Source organism: Melopsittacus undulatus, chromosome 2 (genome assembly GCF_012275295.1).
Source record: "Melopsittacus undulatus isolate bMelUnd1 chromosome 2, bMelUnd1.mat.Z, whole genome shotgun sequence".
Taxonomy (NCBI): domain Eukaryota; kingdom Metazoa; phylum Chordata; class Aves; order Psittaciformes; family Psittaculidae; genus Melopsittacus; species Melopsittacus undulatus.
Genome location: NC_047528.1, coordinates 93986503 through 94010414, shown reverse-complemented (window position 1 = coordinate 94010414; position 23912 = coordinate 93986503). Strand labels below are relative to the sequence as shown.

At 44.7% G+C, this 23912-nt stretch overlaps 1 protein-coding gene across 2 annotated transcripts in view; it reads left to right on the top strand.

The window, feature by feature from the left end:
- Positions 1 to 13695, top strand: part of EVA1C (eva-1 homolog C) — a 39883-nt gene extending 26188 nt beyond the window's left edge. For both annotated transcript variants that reach the window (XM_031051446.2, XM_005151647.3), the window contains 4 exons: positions 6680 to 6823; positions 10946 to 11017; positions 11763 to 11852; positions 13160 to 13695. In XM_031051446.2, coding sequence (XP_030907306.2) covers positions 6680 to 6823; positions 10946 to 11017; positions 11763 to 11852; positions 13160 to 13557 — 704 coding nt within the window. In that variant the 3' untranslated portion in view covers positions 13558 to 13695. The remainder of the gene's footprint in view (positions 1 to 6679; positions 6824 to 10945; positions 11018 to 11762; positions 11853 to 13159) is intronic.
- The last annotated feature ends 10217 nt before the right edge of the window (positions 13696 to 23912 follow it).

The following is a 23912-nucleotide window of genomic DNA, read 5'->3' as shown; positions in this document are numbered from 1 at the left end:
CTGCAAAGCAAGCACCTACCATAAGTGACAGAGCTCACTGAGGCACAGGGAATTATTTCCATTATAATATCAATGGATCATTGCAGGAAAATAGAAAACTCCAAGCAGTGCCCTGCTTCAGCAGCTGTTCAAATGACTGGCACTGCTAAGACTGTACAGTATTTACAGAAAGAAACTTCCTTGTTTTATAAGATTATAAAAAGCTTCACAATAAAACTGAAATTTTTATGGGCTCAGTTTTGTAGCAGATGGTTCTGCTTAGAGGAATCTATTGTGCCCAGCATCAAAGCAGGAGACTGTAGCAGTTTGTTCCTTTGTGAGTGGTTGCCTTTTGTGAAACATTATCTCCTTATATTTGTACCAACATGTGCATGAGGAAAGAGAAAAAGTATTAGCCAAAAGAAGTTAAAGAGTTGTGCCAGAACCGGTTACCATAGGGAGTATAAGGAAGATTCAGGTCAACAAACACTTCTCAAATCATAAACTACTCTTGTTAATACATGAAATTGCTTGAACAAAGGCTTGGTAGTGGATCTCCTCTAGCTGCAACTTGCAAGCTAGAATGTGAAAATATCCTTCCCAGAAATTTCACCTGGATGTGCATTGGCTGGTCAGATGTGCATTCCCTCACTAAGGACTAGCAGAGCCCTGAATTACATATCTTCATTGCTGAAAGATAGGATCCTTTCCAACACAGCCCTCTCTTTCACCTGTTCCAACTTTTGGGAGGTTGAGAGGGGAGGTGGAGAATTCAGGCAGTATCATCACATCTTGCACTGTGACATAACATACACTGGGGCTGGATTCTGTCCTAATCCCCTATTTCCAGCGAAATGACATGCAGCTAAGAGGAAGGGATGTTAGCAAGGCAAGAAAGAGAGATTTAAAAACCCCAAATCCTGTAGGTTCATTCCAGCCCAACAAGGCATCATAATTTGCTATATAACAGTATCTTGTGATACTGTGATTCCTTATTTTTTTTGTGTGTGTGTATCAGTACTGTGAACAATTCAAAGGGCCTGCATCGCTTATTCACTAACAGTGATTGAAAAGCATGTGGTTTCTTTTACTAAGAGATGTATTCTCCTCCTTGTGTGAGCCAGTCTCTTGTTTAAGTGTCTTGAGAGCAGATGTAAATGAGGTAAAGGTACAAACAGCTATAGGCAGATTTGGAAATGCTTACACACTGAAGTTATTAGGTTCATGTTAGCTATAGACTTCTAGGTGCCATAAAATACAAATCATGTAAGTTGGCCAAAATTTAAGTTGGATCTAAAATGCTGGATATTGAAGTACAGACACTTCAAGGAGCACTTAATCAGTTAACAGGAACACTAAGCCCGATCCTCTGCTGGGGGAAGAAGAAAGAGCTTGTAACTCAGAGCTGCTACAGAGAAGATGAACAGGTCTTTTCTAGACTACAGGTATCACTGGTTCAGGGCCTGGGTTTGTCCTTTTATTCCTGAGCATCATTGTGCTCAATTGTTCAGTTTTGCTTCCACCACAAAAATCCTAAAGTCAACTGTCTGTGTGCAGACATGTGAAAAGTTCCTTGTCTGTGTCAGCCCGAGCAAACTGGGAAGCTTAATAGGAGTCTTGGACCCCAAAAGGTGCCAGTAGGAGCCATTGCACACCTTGGCCCCAGCAAATCTTATCAAGACAAAGCTTCCCAAAAATAAAAAAGTGTTCAAAGCCATGGCAGGGTGAGAAGTGATTGTTTGAAGGGGAGAGAAGCCACTGTTCTTAGCGCCCAGTTAGCTTTCTGCTGAGATGAACAGGGAAGGTCAGATTTGGCTGAGTAGCTATTTGGAGTTGCTTGAAGCACACTCAGACACACATCACTTCATCTATTGTTTTTTATTTACCAGCAGTTCAGGGGGGGTTGTTGTGTATAGTTCTTTCTAGCTTAGATTTTTTAATTGTTTGGACATGCAAGTCTAAAACAAGGCAAGGAACTCCTGCCTGTGTACATGCAGTCCCAAATGGTGCACAAGAAAGCAGCAAGCATTTCAGCAGAGGGAGTCTTATTCCTGCTGCTGCCACCAAGCAGAGCTCCATTTGTCTCTTGCCCTTGTGTTGGTGCTGGCAGGTTGTTCCCCCACTCTGTGCATATACAGGAGGGAGGGACCAAGTTTGGGTTGGGTTTTTTTGGTGCAAAATACAGAGTGAATTCTGAACTCAGAGCCGTCTATAAATAAAGCCAAGTAATGGGCTAATCTCCTGCAGGCTCACAAGGGCCTCAGAACAGGCACTGAAGTGAGAGGGAGAGAGAAGATGCAGCTTTACATAAAGTCTTGGTGCTCTGTTCACTTGCAAGGCATGGCCTGTGCTGTCAGTAAGCAGTATTTTTAGCATATAATACTGCCTTGTTTACTGGCAATATTTGGACTTGGAATATAGAGGTATTGGCCACACTTTTCATAAGTGCTGCTGCTCATATTGTGTGTTTTTGCTAGAATCAGCGGTTCAGATGGCCCTTTTCTGATGCATAGGCAGGACCCTGTGTGCCATGCTCTTGCATAAATTACCATATTATTATGGTAACTTTCTTTAGGAGTGTGCAGCCTTTGCTTGCTCCAAACTCCATAGTTTCCCCTTGTCAGTTCTTATCCCCACAGCTGATATTTGGGCTCCACAAAGCACAAGCCATCCCGATTTGGTAGTGTGAAATCTTTGCTTTCAGTTGGTTTTAAAAGCAAGCTCCTTATTCTTTTGCGGGTAGACACAGCCCAGAAAGCATAAAGCAGTGTTAAGGCAGCAGTTTGGAATGAAAACAAGAAGCAGCTGGACTCCAGTACTGGAGTGACAAATTGTGGAATGGTTTCTTTCTTGGGTGCCCTGGTTCTTCACGAGCACATTTCTTTTTATGTCATGCAGGTCTATGTTTGAGACACATTCCCTACCCACCATGTCTTGAGGCTTGCCCTGTGCATAGTGATGTGGGAGAAGACATCAGTTAGTAGTGTTTGGGAGTGAGACAGGACGCTGTAGCCAGAGCTTGGCACAAGATGCTCAGGCCAGCTCTGGCTGCTCCATCACCTGGAGGTCTTGTGTGGCAGTGGAAAGAAAGGGAGGGAAATCTCCTCCTGTCTGGATTGAGAAAAGCTTTAAGAAACCAGAAGACAAATTGCTTCTCATTAAAGCTTGCATGATTTATAGCATGCCATTTGCATGCCAAAACGTTCCTAATCAAAGCTAATTAGGGAGCTGAAAGAGCCTTTCGTCCAGAAACAATGCTTTCTACTCTAACTGTTAAATGGCTACAGTCAGATCTGATAGTTTATTACTGCATTAAGAACCTCTTCTTGACACCCGTATCTCCATGTTATCCATATAACCGTCTGTTTCAAAAGATCCACCAACAGTCTTGGTGTGTAACTGGCAACTCTGGGAGAAAGGCAGGAAGAATGGAGCGTTTTCCCAGCCACACACCGCTGCCTCTTCTGCCACTGCTGGTGGATGCCACCAGCCTTCTAGCACACTGGGAACACAATAAACTGCTTTTTAAGAGGCAGTTTATTTTAAATGTATGGTGCCAATTTAGCAAGCTCCATAAACACAAATTATTTAGTTTTAGGCAGTCCTGTGAGGAGCAGGGAGTTGGACTTGATGATCCTTTTGGCCCCTTTCAGCTCAAAATATTCTATGATTCTATGTTTAGCTCAAAAGTTACTTGCTCAGAAAGAAGACACATTGCATATTTATGTTCATCTCCTGATTGGTGATCTTTGGGACTGTTCAATGGGACCATTCACTCGTTTACTTAAAAATGCAGCACTGACTGAATCCTCTCCTCATTCAGACACTGCAGTAAGGTGTTTGACCAGAAGGAGGGTAAGTTCTTCCTAGCACGAGCTCTGTGTTGCCGGAGATGGATTGCTATTAGAATCAAGCATTTTTAGCTGATGATAGTAGCTTTAACATCCCTTCAGCACACACTGGTTCCTCTGACTTTGGTACAAATACACTTCTGTAATGTCTGCTTGTGTGAGATTGTACAGATGAACCTGCAGGTGTTCAAAAAGTGGCCTTTGGTACCAAGTACACAGAATTCCTTGGAGCTGAAATCATTGCTCAGCTGGCATCATAGCTGCAGAGAGAGCTGCTGGGGAGATAGCAAGGACACATGAGAGCCAGAGAGAAAAAAACTGAACATTTTTTGACTGAATCATCAAAAGACAAGATCTCATTAGACCACAGGAGGCTGTTGAATGGGGGAGGGTGTTTGTCATAGGTCTTTCCAGTTATCAACTGTTCTGTCCTGCAAAAGTAAGCCTGCCTTGATTTGCATTTACTCAGCTGTGACACCAGGCAAGCCTTGAGAAGCTCTCCAGAAACTGGCCTGCCAAGAGCCTGCAGGCACATGACAACTGGCTCCTCATGTAGAAGAGCCAAATCCAACATGAAAATAGATGATAAGGAGCCATTAACTTGTACAGAAGACATGAGCAAACATCTGCCAAAGGCAGAATGAAACATGTACTCACTGTATCACTGAATTTATAGAAAACCAGCCTCCTGTTTTTTAAGACACTGTGAGTAGCTCCCAGGAATTTTTGTGGAAAACATAATTCAATTTGCCAGGTTGCTGTTGTGCTCCAAATCCATTAAATTATGAATCATCTGATAATTCTTCCTGATACTCCTGAGCTGTTTTTGTACTTGCCAAAATAAGCTGCTTGGCTGCCTAAAATGTCCACCCAAATATAAACTCATCTAAAAAACTAAACTGGAGGAAAACTAAAATGGCTGAGTGAGTTAATCAGAACTATCTGCCTGCCCAGCAGCCTCCAGGGACACACAGGTATTAGGATTTCAGGTCTCTGAAAACACAAAGGAAGAGTTGCTCTCCCAAAAATCTATGTCCAAAGGTAACTCACGAGCCCTTTGCCAAACAAACAAATCAGGCCAATATCTCTCAATGGCTCCCCTCAAGTATATGACGTACTTAGTGCAGGTATCAACTCCATCCCAGGAAGTGTTCAAGGCCAGGTTGGATGGAGCCTTGGGTGACATGGCTTAGTGTGAGGTGTCCCTGCCCATGGCAGGGGGGTTGGAACTGGATGATCTTAAGGTCCTTTCCAACCCTAACTATTCTATGATTCTACAATTAACTTTAAAAATCACAAATCTCCCCATTTTCACAGGTTAAATGTCAGTCTTCTTTGTCAGGAACTCCAGTCTCAAGCCTCCTCTTTCTTTTCAAACAAGATAGATTGATTTGGGGAACCTTTGGAGTGTTTGCAGGCATTGTTTCTTGTTCCTCTAAAGAGGCACAGATAAGCTTCAGCAGTTGAAAGATTACAAGGTGCCATTCTTGTCTGAGTTTTATTATAGGAAGAAGAACTTTAAATGCCTCGAGAACTCTGTTTTCAGACCTCTAGAGTGTCTTTGCCTTGGAAGACTAGAGTGAGAAATACCCGTCATGCATAGAAAGTCACAAAGTGCATGAGGGAAAGCTGACTGGAAAGCAGACAGCTTCAGCAAAATATTACTTACTCCAGACTTGTAATTCCTGCATATTTTCTATTCAGAAACCAAAACTAAAGGGTGTTTTTGCTTTGTGGCTTGTAGTTTAGCATATGTGGGTACTGGGAGCTTAATCACATCTGGAGAGATTCTTTCTTTAAAGCAGTTCTTTTAAAGTTTGTCTGATACACACTTTCCCACTCAAATAATTTCAGCTTTGGTGCAAAATGCTGCTAATCGAGTCTTCTTCTTTTCTAAATTGTGGTAGAAGGTGTCAGTCTTCATAATAAACAATAAAGAAATCAATAAAGAAATACCAGTTCCAGGTACAGATGTTAGCAAGGCAGGTTTTTACACTCAGGTCATACTTCTCAGTACCCAGGGCGAGGTTCAACAATCATGATTTCTTCATCTACGCAAAGTCAGGGGCAGTTTAAACTGCTTTAAAAATTATGTGGGTTACCTCCTATAATTAGGGGATGAAGGCAGTGCAGTGTAGATGCCATTGAAGTTGCTTTAGGCATGCCAACTTGGCTTCTGCTGGCAGCCTTACTAGAACGGCCTGGAATTTGGTATGAGAGGAAGAAGCCAAATACTTCCCTGGTTAAATATTGAGCCCACTTTGACCTTTTCACCACAGTAGAAGGGCTCCTACCAGCAACAGGCAGGGATTACAAATCAAAAGCTACCTTTAATACACCAGACTTCACAGTAGCCCTGGTTGTTGTGACACATAGAAACTGATCTCACCTGACTTGAACTGAAATTAGGCATCCAGCCAAATCATCTCAGTAACCCAGGAACCAAGAGAAAGACCTGCAAACAGAATTCCATCTCCATTTATTTACACACTCATCTTGAGATGGAATAGGTGGAGAGCTATTGGGATGTGCTTATTTTGTCCAAGTCATCGTGAAGAGGACATAGAGGTCTTACATTTGGCACCCATTTGGAGCTTGATATGAATTTTACTGCAACCTTAGTATGCACCTGGAAGGCAGCATGAAGTACTTAGCTTGCTGCTAGTTCACATTTTCATTGCAGCTTGCTTCCTTGCATGGACGAACCTTAATATTTAATTCTGAAATCCTGCTTAGGCAAGCATAGTCCTGAAATCAATAGCAGATTAGTGTCTCTAGTTGTGCACGTAGCAGCCATCATTTCTGGTAACGCCAGTGTTGTGTATTTATTGTATGCATTTTTCTTTCAGACTGTTTTTCTTACACGGCGCTGGAAGTTTTATCAAAAAGGTGTTATGGAAAACAGAGATGCAAAATCATTGTCACTAGCCAGGATTTTGGAAGTCCGTGCCTGCCTGGAGTGACAAAATACCTTAACGTCAGCTATGCATGTGGTAAGAGCAAATCCATGATCATTTTAAAGCCCTCATTCTGCTTGCAAAGCAAAACAATGCCAAATAGTGCACACATATAGAGACACACACACAGGACCTTCTTAAATCTCCCCTTCCTTTTAGCATAGGAAGTCTGTGACAAAGCCATAGCAGATCAACCAAAATATGACTATTTTATTATTCTATGTGAAGAATCCCATGGGCAGAGTTGCACCTAATGCAAACTTGGGCATTACAGGGGATTTTTTCCTGTAAAATGCGCTTGACAATACAATATAAGGTATGTCTGAGATTTTGAGAAATACTATCAAAATAAGAGTCTGTTCTACAGGATTCACCTACAACAGAGCTAGGAAAATTAACCTGGCATTGCCTGCCATCAGTGCAGGTAAAGCAGTCCAGCATAATTGAAGCACTGTTTACGAGGCCAGTCCTGAAATCTGATTCACATGAGCACACCTACAGCCTTCAGTCTTGCAGAGGGATTTCCTTTCTCATGGGTAAAATCTCATGAAAAGTAAAGGTTTGAGGTTATACATTCCTTGCAGGACTGAAGCCCGCTTCAGCTCCTTCCTCAGACAAGAGAACAGTTTTCCATATCCTTTACCATAGACTAATGTATTTACATAAAGGGAAAACAGAATTCCCCACATTTCTTTTTCTCAGAAGCGGAGGCCACGGGAGAGCTAATTGTAGTATCTATAAAGGTGAGAGAAAAGTGGTTAAAGGGTCTCAAAACTTCACTGTAGTGCCTTATTTTGCTATTGCACATTTTTAGGAATGGCTGCACATTTCTTAAGCCTCAAACAGATTTTCTAAGGCTCTGCTTTCCTCTGGCTAGCTGTGGGGTGGAAGTGTGAGGGTCAGGGGTGATTGTCTTCTCACGCACCTCTGCTTCAACCAGAGGATGTGTAAAGGCTTTTTCACCAAGTTAGCACTCTGCATACTTTGCACTGGTCAGAAAGGTGCCAGCCCTGCTCCTTTACAGCTCTTTCTTGTCTGTAGGGCATCACAACAGTGACATGGGGACATATGAGAATCCTTTCGCTGCACCTCTAGTGAGAAGTGGTTATCTGGAACATGGTTTTGGAAACAGGAATGTAGGATTGATTACCAGATCACTGTGTACCTGAAGATCAGAGGAAAGTGATCCCTGGCTGCTTCCTGGCTGACATGGGACATTTTCTTTTCCAGTGTCCCCATGAGTTAGTTGTTAGGTGAGGAGCATTGCGGTGTTTCAGCTTAATACTGCTGAAGAGAGTTGGAGATCTGCCTTTACACCAGTACCTTATATTACTGTGCAGTTGCCTTCATGCTGTAGTAACTTTATGAATGAGTTAATGCAATTCTCTTTGAGTAGAGTAAGAGTAATTATAACAGATCACTTTCTTGCATACCTGTGCACTAGAAAACCAGTGTAAGTTTGTTTGCGGTGAGGTTATGCATTCTGTTGTTTATAGAAGTGATTTTGCAAAAACGTGGGTAATAAATCATGTTGTTATGTGTTGCTGGCACGTTTTGAAGACTTCTTCTGCCAAATCCTACTGAGCTGTGCAATCTGAAGCATTAGCCAATGATTTGCAGGTCTAATTATTTTACAGATCATCTAGTGAACATGGGAGGAGTTTCGGCATATTCCAGAATAACATTTTTCATTCTTTCCCCCCACTATAAGATCCCTGCTAACCTGATGCTTCCCAAGATAAGGTAAATAGGCCTCCCCATGCAGTGACAGAGCAGCTCACATTCTCTGAGGGCTGTGCCACATTTGAAAGTATTTCCATTATGATCAGGAATGTGAGGAAAAAAAGCCATACTCCCACCTCAGTGGTCAGCGACCATTTAGGGCTGGTGTGTCCGGATGCAGTTTTACTTTTGCAATGAATTCCTGCCAGTAAAAACTCCTCAGGAGCCAGGAGGTGCTGGTTTCTTGCAGTCTCAGTGCCCCCAGTGACCTGCTCAGCATCATCTCCTGTCTGCACGAAGTGAAATCTGGCCCTTGCTGAGGCTGGACTTCAGGAGCCTCTCTCAGGAGACACAGCTTCTGATGCCCCATGTTTTATCTGTGCTCCCTGGATGCTGAAGTCCATCTGTGGGCTGCCTTTGACAGCTTCAGTAGGTGACTGACTCCTATCCTACTTTACAAAGTAGTGCTGGCACAAGCTGTAGCATGGATGTGATTATCTTGATAAAAATTCCTCACGCTAGTACCAGTTACTCTGTTCAGTGACCTGATGCAGGCTATCCTAGTTAAAGTCCTTGTGTCTGAAATTAAGCCATGAAAACAAACAATGCAAGCAGCCAGGAGCTTATTTTATCCATGCCATTTTGAATTAAACATCTCCTTACAACAAATATTTGAATGGCGTCTTAAATAGCTGTTCAAACCCAATGGGCAGCCATGGGGAAAGCACTCTGCCCTGTAGCAAGCAAAGCCCTGGGAAGTTTCCCTTAGGAGGGGAGCAGGAGGAACATCAGCACAGGTGAAGGAGCCCCTGCCTGGGCACCAGGCCATGCGACAGGAGCTTCAGGTCTCGCAAAGGCACTGGGGACGGTGTGTCCTTCCCAGCCGGTCTTCATAACACACACACATTGTTCATAGCAGCCAGGCCTGCAGATCCAGAGTGCAGTCTGGAAACAAACCAGGCTGCTCACTGTCTGCCTCCTGCACCAGCAGAAATATCCTGCTGCTGGAAAACAGTTAAGAATTACGATGAGGTACAAGCCAAAATAGGAATGAGCTCATTTTCCCCTATCTCTGTTGGCCTCTATTGCAAACAGGAGCTAAAATAATTCCCAAAAATCCCTTCATCAGGAAAAGAAACAGCTCTGACTTTGAGCCCACACACAAAGAAAAGTTCTGCTCAGAAAGAAGTGCTATTTTTAGTTGTTTTTCAAATGAAAACTATGTTAAGATGCAAACCTCAGTCTCCTGTTTTCTATTTAACTTCCCTTAACACTGTTTATTGGTAAATGTTTCTATGTGGGATAAAGGTGAGTGTTATACCTGAAATTTCTTACTTTTTCTTCCCTTCACGTCAGTCTGAAAATCAATCAATCTGCCTTCAGATAGTACAGGGGACAGGTGCCAAGATCTGGGTATCTGAAGGGCCCATTCATTTGACATAGAATATGTGAACTCTCAATGTCTGCATGATGCACCTGCTTTTGACTCTTAATATTTGAAGAAGAATATGAAAACTTATCAGGGGAAGAAATTAAAGAAATGAGAAGATTGTAGCTCATCTCACTCAGTGCATCTCTTCCCATCCTGTGCACCTTCCTCCTCGGTGGCCATTCATCTCAGAGGCTTTGCAGAGGACATCACACAAGAGTTTACTCATTTCTCCTTGAATTGCAGTGAATTATCCTCATGCAAACCCAGTATCTAGATGCAGTTTAGCATCTGACTGTAGCCCAGTTGACTCGCTAACTTTGTGTCCCCCCCCTCAGGCTTGCTCTGCCTGTTGTACTTCCCCTTGTCTCCTGTCCTTGCCCTTTTCCTTTCCTTTCAATCTCCTTCCCAGATACTTTATTCCCTTTCCCACCTCCTTTTCCTCCCTGGCAATGCTAACCCTGTGTGCAGCTTGAGCTTTACCACCATCCCATGGTGCAGCACCCCAGTGCCGTGCCTCCTGGTGCACCAGATCTGTGGGGTGTGGTGGAGGGAGGAGGGCATCACCAGTCACAGCACCTCTTCTGGGCACTTGCCAGCCATCAGTGTTAGATGTATAGAGTATAACCTAGGGTGTAATTAGCATAGCAGCAGTCAAGGCAATGCAGCAGGTGGTGGCAGCAGCCCCAGCTGGGGCAGTTATGGTGGGGATAAGCAGCACAGCTCTGCCTGGGGCTGCACCACCTCTGCAAACACTCACAGCCTTTAGGTGTGAGCATCTCTGGGCCACTGGGGAAGCTCAGGCCGGCTGCAGTGCCAGGGCCAGGCTTGCACACTGGCAGGGCTGGCACTTGTCTCCGGATGCAGCTGCCTGCTCCAATCCCTTCAATACCATGGTTGGAAAGCCAATTTATTAATATAAACCCAAGGCTAGCAGTGGAGTGGGTCACTAACTGGGGATCTGGTTCTTAAAACTAACAATACACATTTGTCCTTTGTCTTTTTAGTTCCTAAATTTATCCTGACAGCTTTCAACCCCCTGGTCACCAATAACAAGTCTTCTGTCAAGCAGAATGATGGTACGTGCCATTAAAACATAGGGTTTGCTGGTCTCCTTTGTCTTTGGTCTGAGGGAGGTTGGACAAGGTAGTGGAAACCCTGCTCAAACAGCTGCTCTTCCCTTCAGAGGGCAACATGGCAGGCTGGGAGCAGGATGGGTCCTGCAGGAACATGGTACTGCTGTCATAGCAATGCTGTGAAAGGAGTGGGCTGTCCAGACCTACCCATAACCAGTGTGCTGCCTTCTAACTTTAGTTGAACACTGGGAAAATGAAGAGTGAAACTGCAGTGGTTTCAGGGTGAAGTCTTTCAAGAGTTACGTCAACACCTGCTCTTCTTAAACGCAGCTAAATGAATTATGTGGCTGATGCACATTTGCTGCCATCAATAATGGGAGTGTACTGCAGTGATTGGGCTAGGAAATCCATTTGAGAGCTGTGAAGCTTAAAGAAGTCAAATAATTTCAGAAACCTTAATGGGAATAGGCAAGGGGTTTCCTCGCTAATACATTCTTCTAAATAAACTTGCCATTTTCATTTAGTATTTTCAATACTTTGATTTTTATACTTTATTTCAATATTTAAAGTATTTTATTTACCAACCATTGTTTGCTATAATGTCCTGCAAGGTTTCTATGGCACAGCACTGGCCTGCCATAGAGATTTGTTAGTTTAAAAGTTATTGGGTGAATATTGAGTGAATATCATTTTAGTAGCTTCCTCATCTGTGATATGATTGAATTTGCTTTGCCTCCTTGTGTCACAGGTGTCGACCTTGATCCAAAGGAATCCAGACTTCCAAAGAAAGATGGAATTCTTTTTAGCAACTACTTGGCTACATTTGCATACATTAGAGGTAGGAAACTGAGGCTCAGATTGTTTGGTTCATTAGATCATGGCATTTTGGGAAAAGGAGGATTATCTCAGAAAGTCACAACTGGTAATCCCATGTTTATAGTAATGATATCATTACGGTATAGTCACAGCCTTGTGGATGGGACAATTGCAGCATAACTGATATTTATAGAATATTTTCCATCTTGAAGGATCCAAACTCTTCAAGAGACTGCAGCCAAGATTTTTTTAATAAATATTTTCAATGGGGACTGTTGGTTGTTCAGTATTTTTGAAAACCTGACCTGGGAGCAGTGCTGGAGACATCCGTTTTTGGGAATGTTGGTTTGCACACATATGAGGATCATCAAGGAGCAGTAAAAATAAAACCAAACCAAAAACAAACCAGCCCACAGCCAGCCATCTCTGGTATGGGACATGGCAAGTTTTGTGACTTAGCAACACTAAGGCAAATAAATTTGTGATTACCAGATCTCCAGCAACACAGGAGAACTCACAGACTGTGGAAGTGAGCAAAGGCTGTTGTTGAGAGCGATTCCAGAGCTAAAGTTGCTGCTCTTCTAGAAAACACCAAGAACCAGGCAGCTGTCGAGCATCATCCCATAGCCTTTTGCAAGGGTGCCCCAGCCGGCCCCAAGGGTAGCCACAGCCTGACAGCACAGTGAGACTCTGTCCCTGCCGTGTCACCTGCCTGCCCTCAGTAGCTCTCCCCAAGCCCCCAGAGAACACCACCCTTGAGACCCCCCAGGCAACACCCCGAGCAGCCAGGGCTGGGTTTTACAGCCCATCAAGAAAGGCTGTTGCCACATCTGTCTCACTTGTTGCTATACTGAGAAGCGATCTCAGGCTGTGTCAAGGAAGAAAAATGCTCCCTACCCAGCCTGGCCCAGAGATGCTGCCCTGGCTCTGCAGAGCGCAGAGTTTCTCTTCCCATGCCCATTCTTTATGAGGGTAAGGCCTGTTTTGGCAGGATGGCTGGAAAAAAAAAGGGTATGCTTCTGGTAGCTGGTTGAGAATGTTAGTAAGCTGTACTAACAAGATGGGATGTTATTTTATAATGTTAGTAAGAGACTGGGTTCTTTTGTATAGTAATTTAAAGTGTCAAAGATGGCAGCCTTCAGACAGCAAGTGCAGGGTGGTTTCAGTGCATGCTGGAAAAGGTCTCTTCCAACTCCCCATCTTCCCAAGCACACCCCACCATTATCGCTATGTAATGTGGGGCACTTTGGAAATGACAAGTGACTTCTTTTGCAGCTGGGATTTGTCAGGGATTTATAAAGTGTTTAAGCAGTGGCTTCCTGATTTCAGATCACCTTGAAAGAGCAGCGCTCCTGTTTTTGTCCAGTGTTTGTGTGGGATTAATCTTCACGCTGTGTGCTTTGGTGATCCGCACGTCGTGCTCAAGAGACTTCCAGAAACTGCATAGAAAGAAGGATCCCTTAATGCCAGAAAGTAGTAGAGTGTACGGGAACAGTGAAAATGAGGAAGAGGAAGAGGACGAGGATGGTTCCTCTGATTCGGACATCCAGGATGGGATAGTGGAACTTTACAGACCTTCTTACTCAGGTTACAATTCAACAGAGGCAGCAGAACTGGCTGAAAGGATAGAGCGCAGGGAGCAGATCATACAAGAAATCTGGATGAACAGTGGTTTGGATATGACACCTCCTAGAAATATGGATATGTTTTATATTCGTGAACAATAAATGGCTTATTTTGGATGATGCCCGAGCCCTTTTTTTAAAAAAAGAAATGTACCTTCTGTGAAGGAACATTTGTATCAATCATGTAATTATTTGTAAAGTAAGAAGAAGTATATGCAATAAAAGAGAGTTTCAAACCCTTGACTGTCTGCAAATAATTCTGTGAGAAACCCTTTTACAGGCTTTCAGTTTTGTCATGTTATGAATCACTTTTCACTATAATTCGGGATCAACAGCCATATGCAGGTTAAGGAATATTAAAAAAGGAGAAAAAAGTATTTAAGCAGCATAAGATGGAGAAACACTTCTGCCTTCTGCCTTAGGATATGGCACTTGTAGCCACTTAGTGTGCTGCAGCTCATAAATTGAATGAGAACGTTCTCTATTGGCAAGAAATTAGAGTATTATTAATAGCATGAACAAGACAAAGTAAAATTAATTGCAGGTTCTTGAAGCTTTTCTGCTGTTTCTTTAATGCAGCCTTTCCCTGATAAGACCCATTCCACTGGTAACAGTGAGCGTTGTTACAAGAGTTTTAAGTTCTCCTCACCTGAGCCCAGTTGGTGCAGTTACTTAGAAGAGAGATGTGAAAGAAGCCTCTCATCTTCTCTGGGCTGGAAACTAAGAAGGAAGAAGATGACATTATTCCAGTGAAAATTGTCATCGTTTGAGAATGAGTTTCCTTAGTAGCAGCACTCTTGACTGTAATACAGCAGCACTTGGAGTTGGGCACACTTTGACATAGGGAGATTCCACAATACTCTCCAAGTCCCCTTCTTTCTTAAAGCACATGGCCAGCAGATAGGGCTAGCCCTATCTAGGAAGAAAAGCTCCGCTGAAGAATGGCCATAAGGGCAAAAATCCATCTGCATTTGAGATGTTCAGTGCCCTCCTGTTAAGGAAAAGGCACCATTCAAACTTCAGAGGATACTGCCCAAGATGTGATTCTGCTGCTTCCTGTGCTGGCAATTTTGTGAAGCAGGAGCTTGAAAATGGCTGTTTTCATAAAAGACTCTTGGAGCTGACACATACCAAGAACATTCACTTCCTAAGTGAGGTGCTGTGTTAGTTTTTCTGATATTAAAGTATGGTTTAGAGCCAGCACTTGGTTGAAGGTTCTATCCTCAGGTGGTTTTTTATAAGATCATAATCTTCACTTTGAAACTGTTCAGGCAATTCAGGCTTGGTTTCAGTCAGACAGAAAATTAAACCAGAGATGTACTGAAGCTGAAAACACAACCTTCCTGTCTTTAAATACAATGTCTCCAATATTTTAGCTGCAGTCTACAGGGAACTGACTGAACAAAAGGAGGAAAAATGTCACTTCCTATTGGTAATACTTCATGAGTTCATTGTGCTTTCCCGCTCAGACACTGTGCGTTTAGGTAGAGTGAAGTAGTATGAAACACTTGGGATGAAAAATGTGACATGACTTCTCATTTCCTACTGATACAAAGTCAAATTAAGCATGAGAAAACTTAAAAGGGAGGAAGGGACTTGCTCGGATGACTAAGGCACAGTCCTGTGCTCAACTGGAAAAATCTTAGCAGCAATTAGCATCCTATCAGCGGAAGGAAGAGCGGCTGAGGAGATGGACAGAGAGCCAAGGTCACCTGTGGCACTGGGAACTGCATGGAACACATGGCGCAGCCTGGGAGTCTGGCTGCATGCCTGCTGGGACTCAACTCTTCCCTCTTCCAATGGAAGGTCATCATAGCCTCTGCTACTGCACAATATTGATGAATAGGTTTGGATCTGGAAAGTCTCCATGCCTTTGTCCTGAGGGTGGAAGAAGGCAGGTTTTCCTTTTGCTGCCCTTTCAAGTAGGTGTGGGACAGCTCTGGTCAGGAGCTGGCTCCTTCCTCCTGACTCATGGGGCATGTGCCACCCATTTCCCAGTCACAAAGCAAGGGGACTGATCCAATCCCAACAATTCCCCTTGCTGACAGGCCGTATCATTCAAAAACTATCTTCTTCCTCCTGCTGGCCCTCAGTGATTGCAGAGAGCAGGCTGGGCTCCAACACATGGTGAGCCAGGCTGAGGACAGGGGCTCCTGGGGCTGCCCCTACCCCAGCGCAGGGCCCTGCTCTGGCTGTCTCCCCAGTGAAACTCCTTCCAGAAGAGCCCAGGGCCCAGAGGCCAGCTGATCTATCTTTGGAAGTCATCTGTCCAGCAGTTAATGTTTATACTCACTAAAATCTGTGTATTCCTCATTCTGTATCTGTATGCTTCTCTGCGGGTTTCATCCTGCAGCTGACATCGTAACAGAAACTGGGATTTAGTCTGTCTACCAGACTTTCACTTTGCACAAGCCTAGGTAAAATCAGCATGTCCTAGGGATGGCCACAGTATCACAAGAAGGTTGAGGTCAGAAGGCAGCTCTGGAGGACATCTTGTCCACCATCCCTGTCAAGCAGGGCCACCCTGAGTCAGTTGCCCAGGACTGTGTCCAGACAGCTTTTGAGTATCTCCAAGGATGGAGATTTCACAACCTCTCTGCGAGACCTGTGCCAGTGCTTGATCACCCTCACAGTGAAAAAGCATTTCCTGATATTCAGAGGGAATTTCCTGTGTTTCAGTTTGTGCCCACTGCCTCTGGTCCTGCCACTGAGCACCACCAGTCCTTTCTCTGTTGTTTTGTTCTCTTCATCCATGCATGTATTTCATCCAATAGCTCCAATCTGGGGTTCCAAGCAGAAAACAGGGGTGTTCATTCATTCCTGGTGATGAAGTAATCACAGTGGCAGCAGATCAGCACACACCAGTCTGCAACTTGGATCTTAGTCCCTTCCTTGGAGCAAAACTACAAAATACTCAACTTTTCCCGAGTCCTTATTCTCTCATCTACTTTTACAATTCTGGAGGAAAAACAAATAAATCCTTTGACTTGAAGTGCCGAACAATTCATTTCTCCGTTACCTCTGATAGTTGCCTGTAAATGACTTCACAGACCTGATTCCCTCCTGATTTTCCTCCCCACGTGCTGCCACAGGCTGCAAGTAGGCAGTAAGATTTCTGCAGATGCCAGAGCAGAGCTGGCTTCCCGACAGCCTCTGGGAATGTGTCTTGAGAAAAGGATGAAGTGCTCAATAATGCACATCTGTTTAAATGTACCCTCAAACACGGTGACAAAGCCCTCTCTTACACCTCAGCACCAGCAGTGACTTGGCAGTGCAGGGAAAGCGGCTTTTGCTCTAGACCAGGAGGTCAAGCTTCACGCGGGAGCTGTTCCCTTGGCTGAGTCGTTTTTAGTCTGAACCTGGGTTGCTGCTTTTTCTTTCTGCATAGAGTTGCCAAATGTAACGGGGAAAGCCATCAGTTAGTGGCTCACCTCATTCCCAAGTGTTCACGGCACTCTGAATGGCAGAGTGAAAACAAGTAAGGAAAACCCCGAGAAACAGACACTGAATTATTTTGATCTGTCTGGAATGACAACTTCTGCATCTGCACAGAAACCAGAAAACGAATGGGGATTGTATTCAGCTCCCCCAAGCCCTCACAATTTAGGATTCTATGGGAAAACACAGCATATGGCCATTAAAGAGAAACAGTGGGTACAGGGAGCCAGGCTCCTTTCAGTGGCACATCTGCTTTACAGGAACAGGAGCAATGGTAAGGAGCAGCTGGATTTGGCTGGTTATTACTGGGATGTGTAAACCGAAAAAACAAGAAGCAGAAATGCCATAGCCAGTATTTACTTCATTTCAGGCTAAGGGCAGAAATATGATCAAGGAAGGTGCCACAGGGCAGCAGCAATGCTATGGAAGGGCATTTGGCATGGGCAGCAGGATGGAGTTTCAGCAGTAAAATCCCTGCAGCTGCCCTGAAGAGCAGCCTAAGAAGAAAACATTGCAGAGGGGAGCTTGCAGGTTGTTTTGCCATCATCATTAGGGTCATGCTATATGTACGGGGGAATGATGTGCTTGAAGATGATATGACCAGGCATTAGTACCTAAACTTGCTGGAAGGCAAGGTGAAGTGCTGGTGTGGCTGCTTTAACTCCCCAGTCCTGCTTTCAAAATAACCCAGAGTTTACCACCAGGAATCAGGAAGCAGTAACTAAATCCTTCCGAAACCCACAGCTTTTACCAGCAGCCACTGAGGTGTGGCCCTAACACTTGTGTGACACCATGGCCAGAAATCCCCAGCCGCACCCCACTGATTTCGGAGGAGGTGCCTGTGATCTGCGCAGTAGCACGCTGGTGCCCGGGATGGTGGGAAAGGAAGGTGCAGGTAGGGCTGGGGGCAAGGGCAGAGCCTGGGGCAACCTGGGGAAGCAAAAACTGGGAAAGCAAAAGCATGTGTGTGAGCCAGGAGTGAAACCAGGTGTGGAAACCATCCCGCTGGCTTCATCTGCACGCTCAGAAGCTGAAGTATAAATGGCCTCTTCTGCAAGGTGCATGACTGAGCAATGGAGTACTCAGGCATGGCCCAAGGCACAGGATTTCTTGTTGCCTGTGACCCTGTCTGTGGTAGGTTCTCCTGGGCTCCCAAAGCTCACCCAGACAGTCTGAAGCAATGGGGATGGCTTCACTGAATCCAGTCAGCTTTGGGACGAGCCCTGCAAAGCACCACTGAGGCTGTAGTACTGTTGTCCTCGGAGGAGGTGTGGGCTTGGGATCTGAATTCCAGCTTAGGAGCATGAAAGCAACATAAAAACAGTGCCAGGGAGCACAGCTCAGCCCCACCACATTTGCAGTGTGCAGAGCCCAGCACCAGCTACACCAGCACATCATACTGCCTGGGCCTGTGCCCAAAACACCCAACTGCTGGTGTGCCTCACCCCTCAGTTCCAGTGGTGCTGAGGGTGCTCCCTGCTCTGCTGCTGTCACTTCCAGACATGAAGAGACTGGAATAGACTACTGGGCAACCCCAATAGACTACTGGGCAACTGCCCCACATGGGTCACCAATGATTTGGGAGCTCTGAGATACCCCTGGCAAACTAAGTCTTCCAGCAGCCTCCTGCAGCATTAGGGACCTATCTGTTTTCTCATGCTCTTACTTATGGAAGAAAGTAAAAAAACCAGCCCCAACATGTAGTTGGCCCAGTGCTGTATTACAAAAATAATCCTTTTCCAGCACTGTCAAAAATGGCAGGACTTGAAGCTTCTCATGGAGAAAGAGACAAATCCCAGCTTGATGTTACAAACAGCTCTGGTGACATCCTGGTTACAGCCTGGACAGTCATCAGGTGCTGGAAATGTGCCTTCAGATGCACAGGGCCCCTGAAAAATAACACATCCAGCCTGAGGCTGTGAATTAGTGACTGTCCATTAACAATCCCTATTACAGAGTAATTACAGCTGTAGAGGACCACCAGAGTGCCAGGCACAGGGAGAGTGCTGACCCAGCTCTATACAACTCCTCAGGCTCTTATTTCAGACCATTGCATTTTCAAGACCATGTATTTTTAAGACCTGAAAACATGATGGTGATGTGCAGATGCTCTTCCCATGGGGTACCACGAGCTTAGCTTGCACCTTCTTCATGCAACAGTCAACCAGCTGGGAGATAAAAATCCATAACAAACCTTGGAAAGTCCAGTCCCAACGGAGCTGCCTGTTGTTTTTCTTTTGAAAACTTAAGATCCTGAGGCTGCACCTAGGTGGAACGAGGCCCTGCTCCAAGTGTGTGGTGGGATCAGCAGCCCTCAAGGCGTCCTCCCAACCTAAAATGTTTTATGAGCCTGTGGCCAGCTCTAACCATACCTGGAAGCCAGCCTTTGGAACTGCAACAGCTCCGCTCTCCAGGCTTTTGGTTGCATTGCAACTCCACCACTCTGCTGATCTATTTGCAGGAAAAACTTAAAACAGGGTTTCCCAGAAAATTCCTCATCAGGCAAGAGTTGAAATGTCCTTTCTGAAAGAGGCTGCAGGGCATTGCTGGGGGAAGGAGAGGAAGGAAGAAACAGAGCTGTAAAGTCACAGCAGCGCTGGGGACTAGTACATATTGAATCCTTCGACTGCAGGAGCTGTCACTTGGGTGAGAAGGAAAGCAGAGGTGCTATCTCACCCCTTTGGCAGCGGTGCCCTCAGACCTTCACATTGTACCATCGGTGGTGGCTGGGTGCTGATTATCAGGACAAAAAAATTCCCACACACCAATTCTTAACTGCAACATTGTAAGTACTTGGCTGTATCACTCAGCCTTTGCTGAGAACTATTTTCCCAAACACAACCCTTGGGGTAAACAATAATTACAATTTATTTTTCCTTGAGGAAGTTCCAGATTTCCTATGTTTGCTAGAAACTTCCTCATTCCCAATAGAACCCCACTGCAGCTACTGTACAGCCAGTACTCACTGGAGCATGGGATGGGGACACACACAGCCATTGACATAGGCAGGAGAGTGGGTCTGGGTGAGGCACAGAAGTACCCTCAGCACACATGAAGGGGGCAGCCCATGGGTGCCCTGGGCCACTGCTACCCCATCAGCCAGCACATGGAGATGGCAGGTGAGGACAGGAACAGCCAGAGGAAAGGTGCGAGTTCGTACTCCTGGTGACTCCTGATGTGCACACCGATGACAGCCAGGCAGGCAGATGCACTTTGTTCCATCTTCCTCCAACACCATCTGCTGGCAGGGAGACCTCACTGTCAGTGGTGGTGGGTGTCCTCTGCTTTCTGGTAGGGCTTGTAGCTTCTTGTAGAGGAAGATGCAAATCCCAGCTTGATGGTACAAATGACTCTGGTGACATCCTTGGCAGACATCAGATGCTGGAAACGTGCCTTCAAATGCACAGGGCACCTGAGAAATACACATCCAGTGGAGGGGCTGTGCACCAGTGACTGTCCGTTAGCAATCCCTGTTGCAGAGTAATCACTGTAGAGGATCACTGGCATCTAGCTGTGGGGTGAGTGCTAGCCCAGCTCTGTAGAACTCCCCAGGCACATACCAGACCTTTGCATACTTACATGGTTGTCAGTGCTCAGCAGGAACAAGAGCTACACCCCAGTGGGTCAGTGCTGCTGAAAGCAGCAGTTCCAGCTGCCTGTGCTCACTGGGTCCCCACCTCAAACAACGCATGAGGGACAAGGTACTTGCTGCTCTGCAAGGGTCACCTCTGCACAACAGCAGCCCACCACAGACACCCCATCCTACAGCATGCAGACAGCCATACCCTCGTGTCATTCATAAAACCCACAATAGGGCACAATGGTATGTGGGCAGAGGAGTTGGGAACAGAGAGGGAAATGTCACTGGAGTATCTTAAGACACACTGTGTGTATTAGACTCACCCTGTTCTAAGACTTTCCAGTACAACAGCCAAATTCCAGTTCCCCAGTGGCTTTTGCCCATGACTCTCATGCAGTGAAATAATACAGGACAATACATTTGTGGAGTCAGAAGAATCCACTGATGGGCACAAGGCAGTCCTGGAGTGGCAGCAACATCCCAGGGCAGAGCAGCATCCACACCCCCAGAGAAGCATAGCCGACCTCCTGAGGAGAAGCAGTGCTGGAGCCACTATACAGAGCTGAATGCCTGTGCTTTGCTTCCTCTCACACTCCTATCCAAGGAAACCTCAACAGCACATTAACAACTGTAATGGCATTAGCAATTCTCACAACACATAATACAAACCTCCATTAATCATAATGGTGATACGGCCACAGAACAAACAGCAATGTTCTGCTGTGTGTATCCTCTGATAGAAAATGGATTTTCCCTCTGGAAGGGCCCATCTACTATCAAACTTCCAGAAATAAACAGTTTAGAAGAAAAATAAATCACTTTCACGATTTACAAACCTATGTGTGGTGTTCCTATCTCATAATTCTCAGATTCTTTAGATGTTTAAAAATCTATAGGCTTTGCTTTGTTCCTGAACTCTTTCATCTTTTTCCAGTAAGTTCATTCAATTTCAGCCATAGTAAATGAATCCAGCAGATCCACAGATGCTGTCAGAACTCAGAAGAGCATTGATCCTATGGACAGTTTTCTCAGCTAAAGAAGAAAACAAGGCCAATTACAGCAGTCAAAGGTATGCAAAACAAAATGGAGTTCCTTCTGCCTGAATTATTTCCCAGGCCTGCTTTTCCCTCACTTTTAGAGAGGAAATTACAACATTATAAGCACCATAATCAAAGGTCCCTTTCAAATACCCTCCTCAGAACCCCCTGTATAGTGGTAATTTAGAAGTCTCTTTCACTGAAACAATAACTCTCACAAGCCTTGGAAAGACAATAAAACCTCTTGTGCTCCTTTGACACGCCTGCCTGTTGCAGAGAGAACTCTGCTGGGAGGAAGGTGCTAGCAATGCTTTAGTGTTTTGTCATGGAAAACCAGTGACTTGTAGTCGTGGATGTGCAGTGGGGTTTAACGAGGGAGAACTGGGGAGTCCAGGTACGTCACTGCTTAAGTTATTTTCATTTTGCCTCCTCTGCTGTTGAATATTCTCCTGGTGTCGAGCACATTAAATCAAATGGCCAAAAGCCAATGATGACATCAGTTATTTACAGGACTGGGAGCCCACAGAACAAACTCCTCACAATAATACTAATCTAAGATGAAAGCTCTATTTGTGAGAAGGATTCAGTTGGATACTTTCAAGCAGTCATTATAACTGATCCAAAACATCTGGAAAGCTTCCTGCCAAGGCCACTGAGCTCAATGCAGTTACAAAAAGTAACTAAAAAAAGCTACTTTCAAATGACAAGGAGCAGGCACACAAGCACTCCTGCTAAGAAACTGTTCCAAGGTGCAAAAATGCCAATAACTGAGCACTGCTGGGAAAGGTCACGTTGTAAGTCCTGATGCTGGAGCAGATCTCCTCCTCAGGTAGCTTATGAACAGTTTGTCTTCTGCAAATCTCCCTCCCAGGTCAGCAGCACAAACCCCACAGGCAGGGCTGGTGGTCCTCAGCAGCTTGTTAAAACAGATAAGAGATTTCAGGGAGGAGCTATTGAAGTGGTTCAGAATCTCCAAAGAGCTGTACAGGATGCTGACTTTCATCTGATGAAGTGCTAGAACAAAGTGTTCTGGTAAAACACACCCTGTTTTCTTGCCACATAGAAATAATTCCAAGTAGTTTTTAAATATAAAATATGTCAAGTCTTGCAACTTAGAAAAATCCATAATTGATTTGTTTGGGTTTTTTTTAAAAAAAAAACCCACATTACTGTAAAGGTGATACTCAAGAAAGACTGTCAGGCACCAAACTTCCCTAAAAGGATCAGTGGCTGAATTACAAACATCATTAATAGTTCTGAACAGCATTAATTCTCTTTTCTCTGTTCAATCTTCCAGCTGTGAGTTCAGCAAACTTCAGTTCAACTTAATCAGTGTTTCTTCAACCACACTAATACTTAAAATGATTGTTTTTTTCGTCACCAAAAACCACCTAGCAAAACACTTTGCTATTTTACAATGACGCAAAGAAGCAGAAAGATTTAAGCTGCAAGTACTGTGGTTTGTGAATCTGGAGAGTCACAGCCAGGTATTTTTATGGAACAGTCAACAACCACAGAATTTACTTCCATCTTGTTGCACTTTGACTTAACATGCTGATGAGCAACCACCTGTTCGAGACTGACGCAGTTCATGAACACGATCTAGGTCTGGTTCAGGTGGAAAACAAGCAGATGCATGCAGGGGTAACTTGGTATCCTGAAGTCTATAGCAAACTGCAAAACCAACGTCCTTAGCTGGCTTGCCTTTCCATGCCACGGAAGTGAAAAGGTGAATGTTCTCAGCTCCCCTCTGCCCTAGGGACAACTGCTCTGGGGTGTGAAGGAGCACATCATTTTAGTTGTTGGCTGAGAGTGCCCACATCAGCTCATTTTAAAACATTCAGAATTTTCAGGGTGCTCTGGCTTTCCACTCCTCATGACCTGATGAAGGTGCACATCTGCCTCCGCAGAAAAGTATCTCATTTGAGGACACAGAAGTCTGAACATGTAAAACTTGAGCAACTTGTTTCATACATTAATTATCTACATAGATAATTCTACAGATTTCATTATGTACTAGTCATATGGTATCCCAAATCAGAACATTCCCTTCAAATCCAGGCATATTTGCTTCAAGTTTTCTAGCATTAGTCTTGAACCTAGAACTGACTGATGATACATATTAGAAGTAGTAACAGGATCATAGAATCATCATCATAGAATGGTTTCTGCTGGAAGGGACCTTAAAGCCCATCTAGTTCCAACCGTCCTGCCATGGGGAGGGACACCTTCCACTAGACAGGTTGCCCAAAACCCCATCCAGCCTGGCCAAGCACACCATGGAAACACTCTCCAATAAATTTCATGATTTCTCAGTTTTAAAATGCTCATTTGTTAGAAACTGAACACTTCTAATCCAGTCATAATCTTAGAAGTACTTCAATAGTAGAGATCAAGCCCTA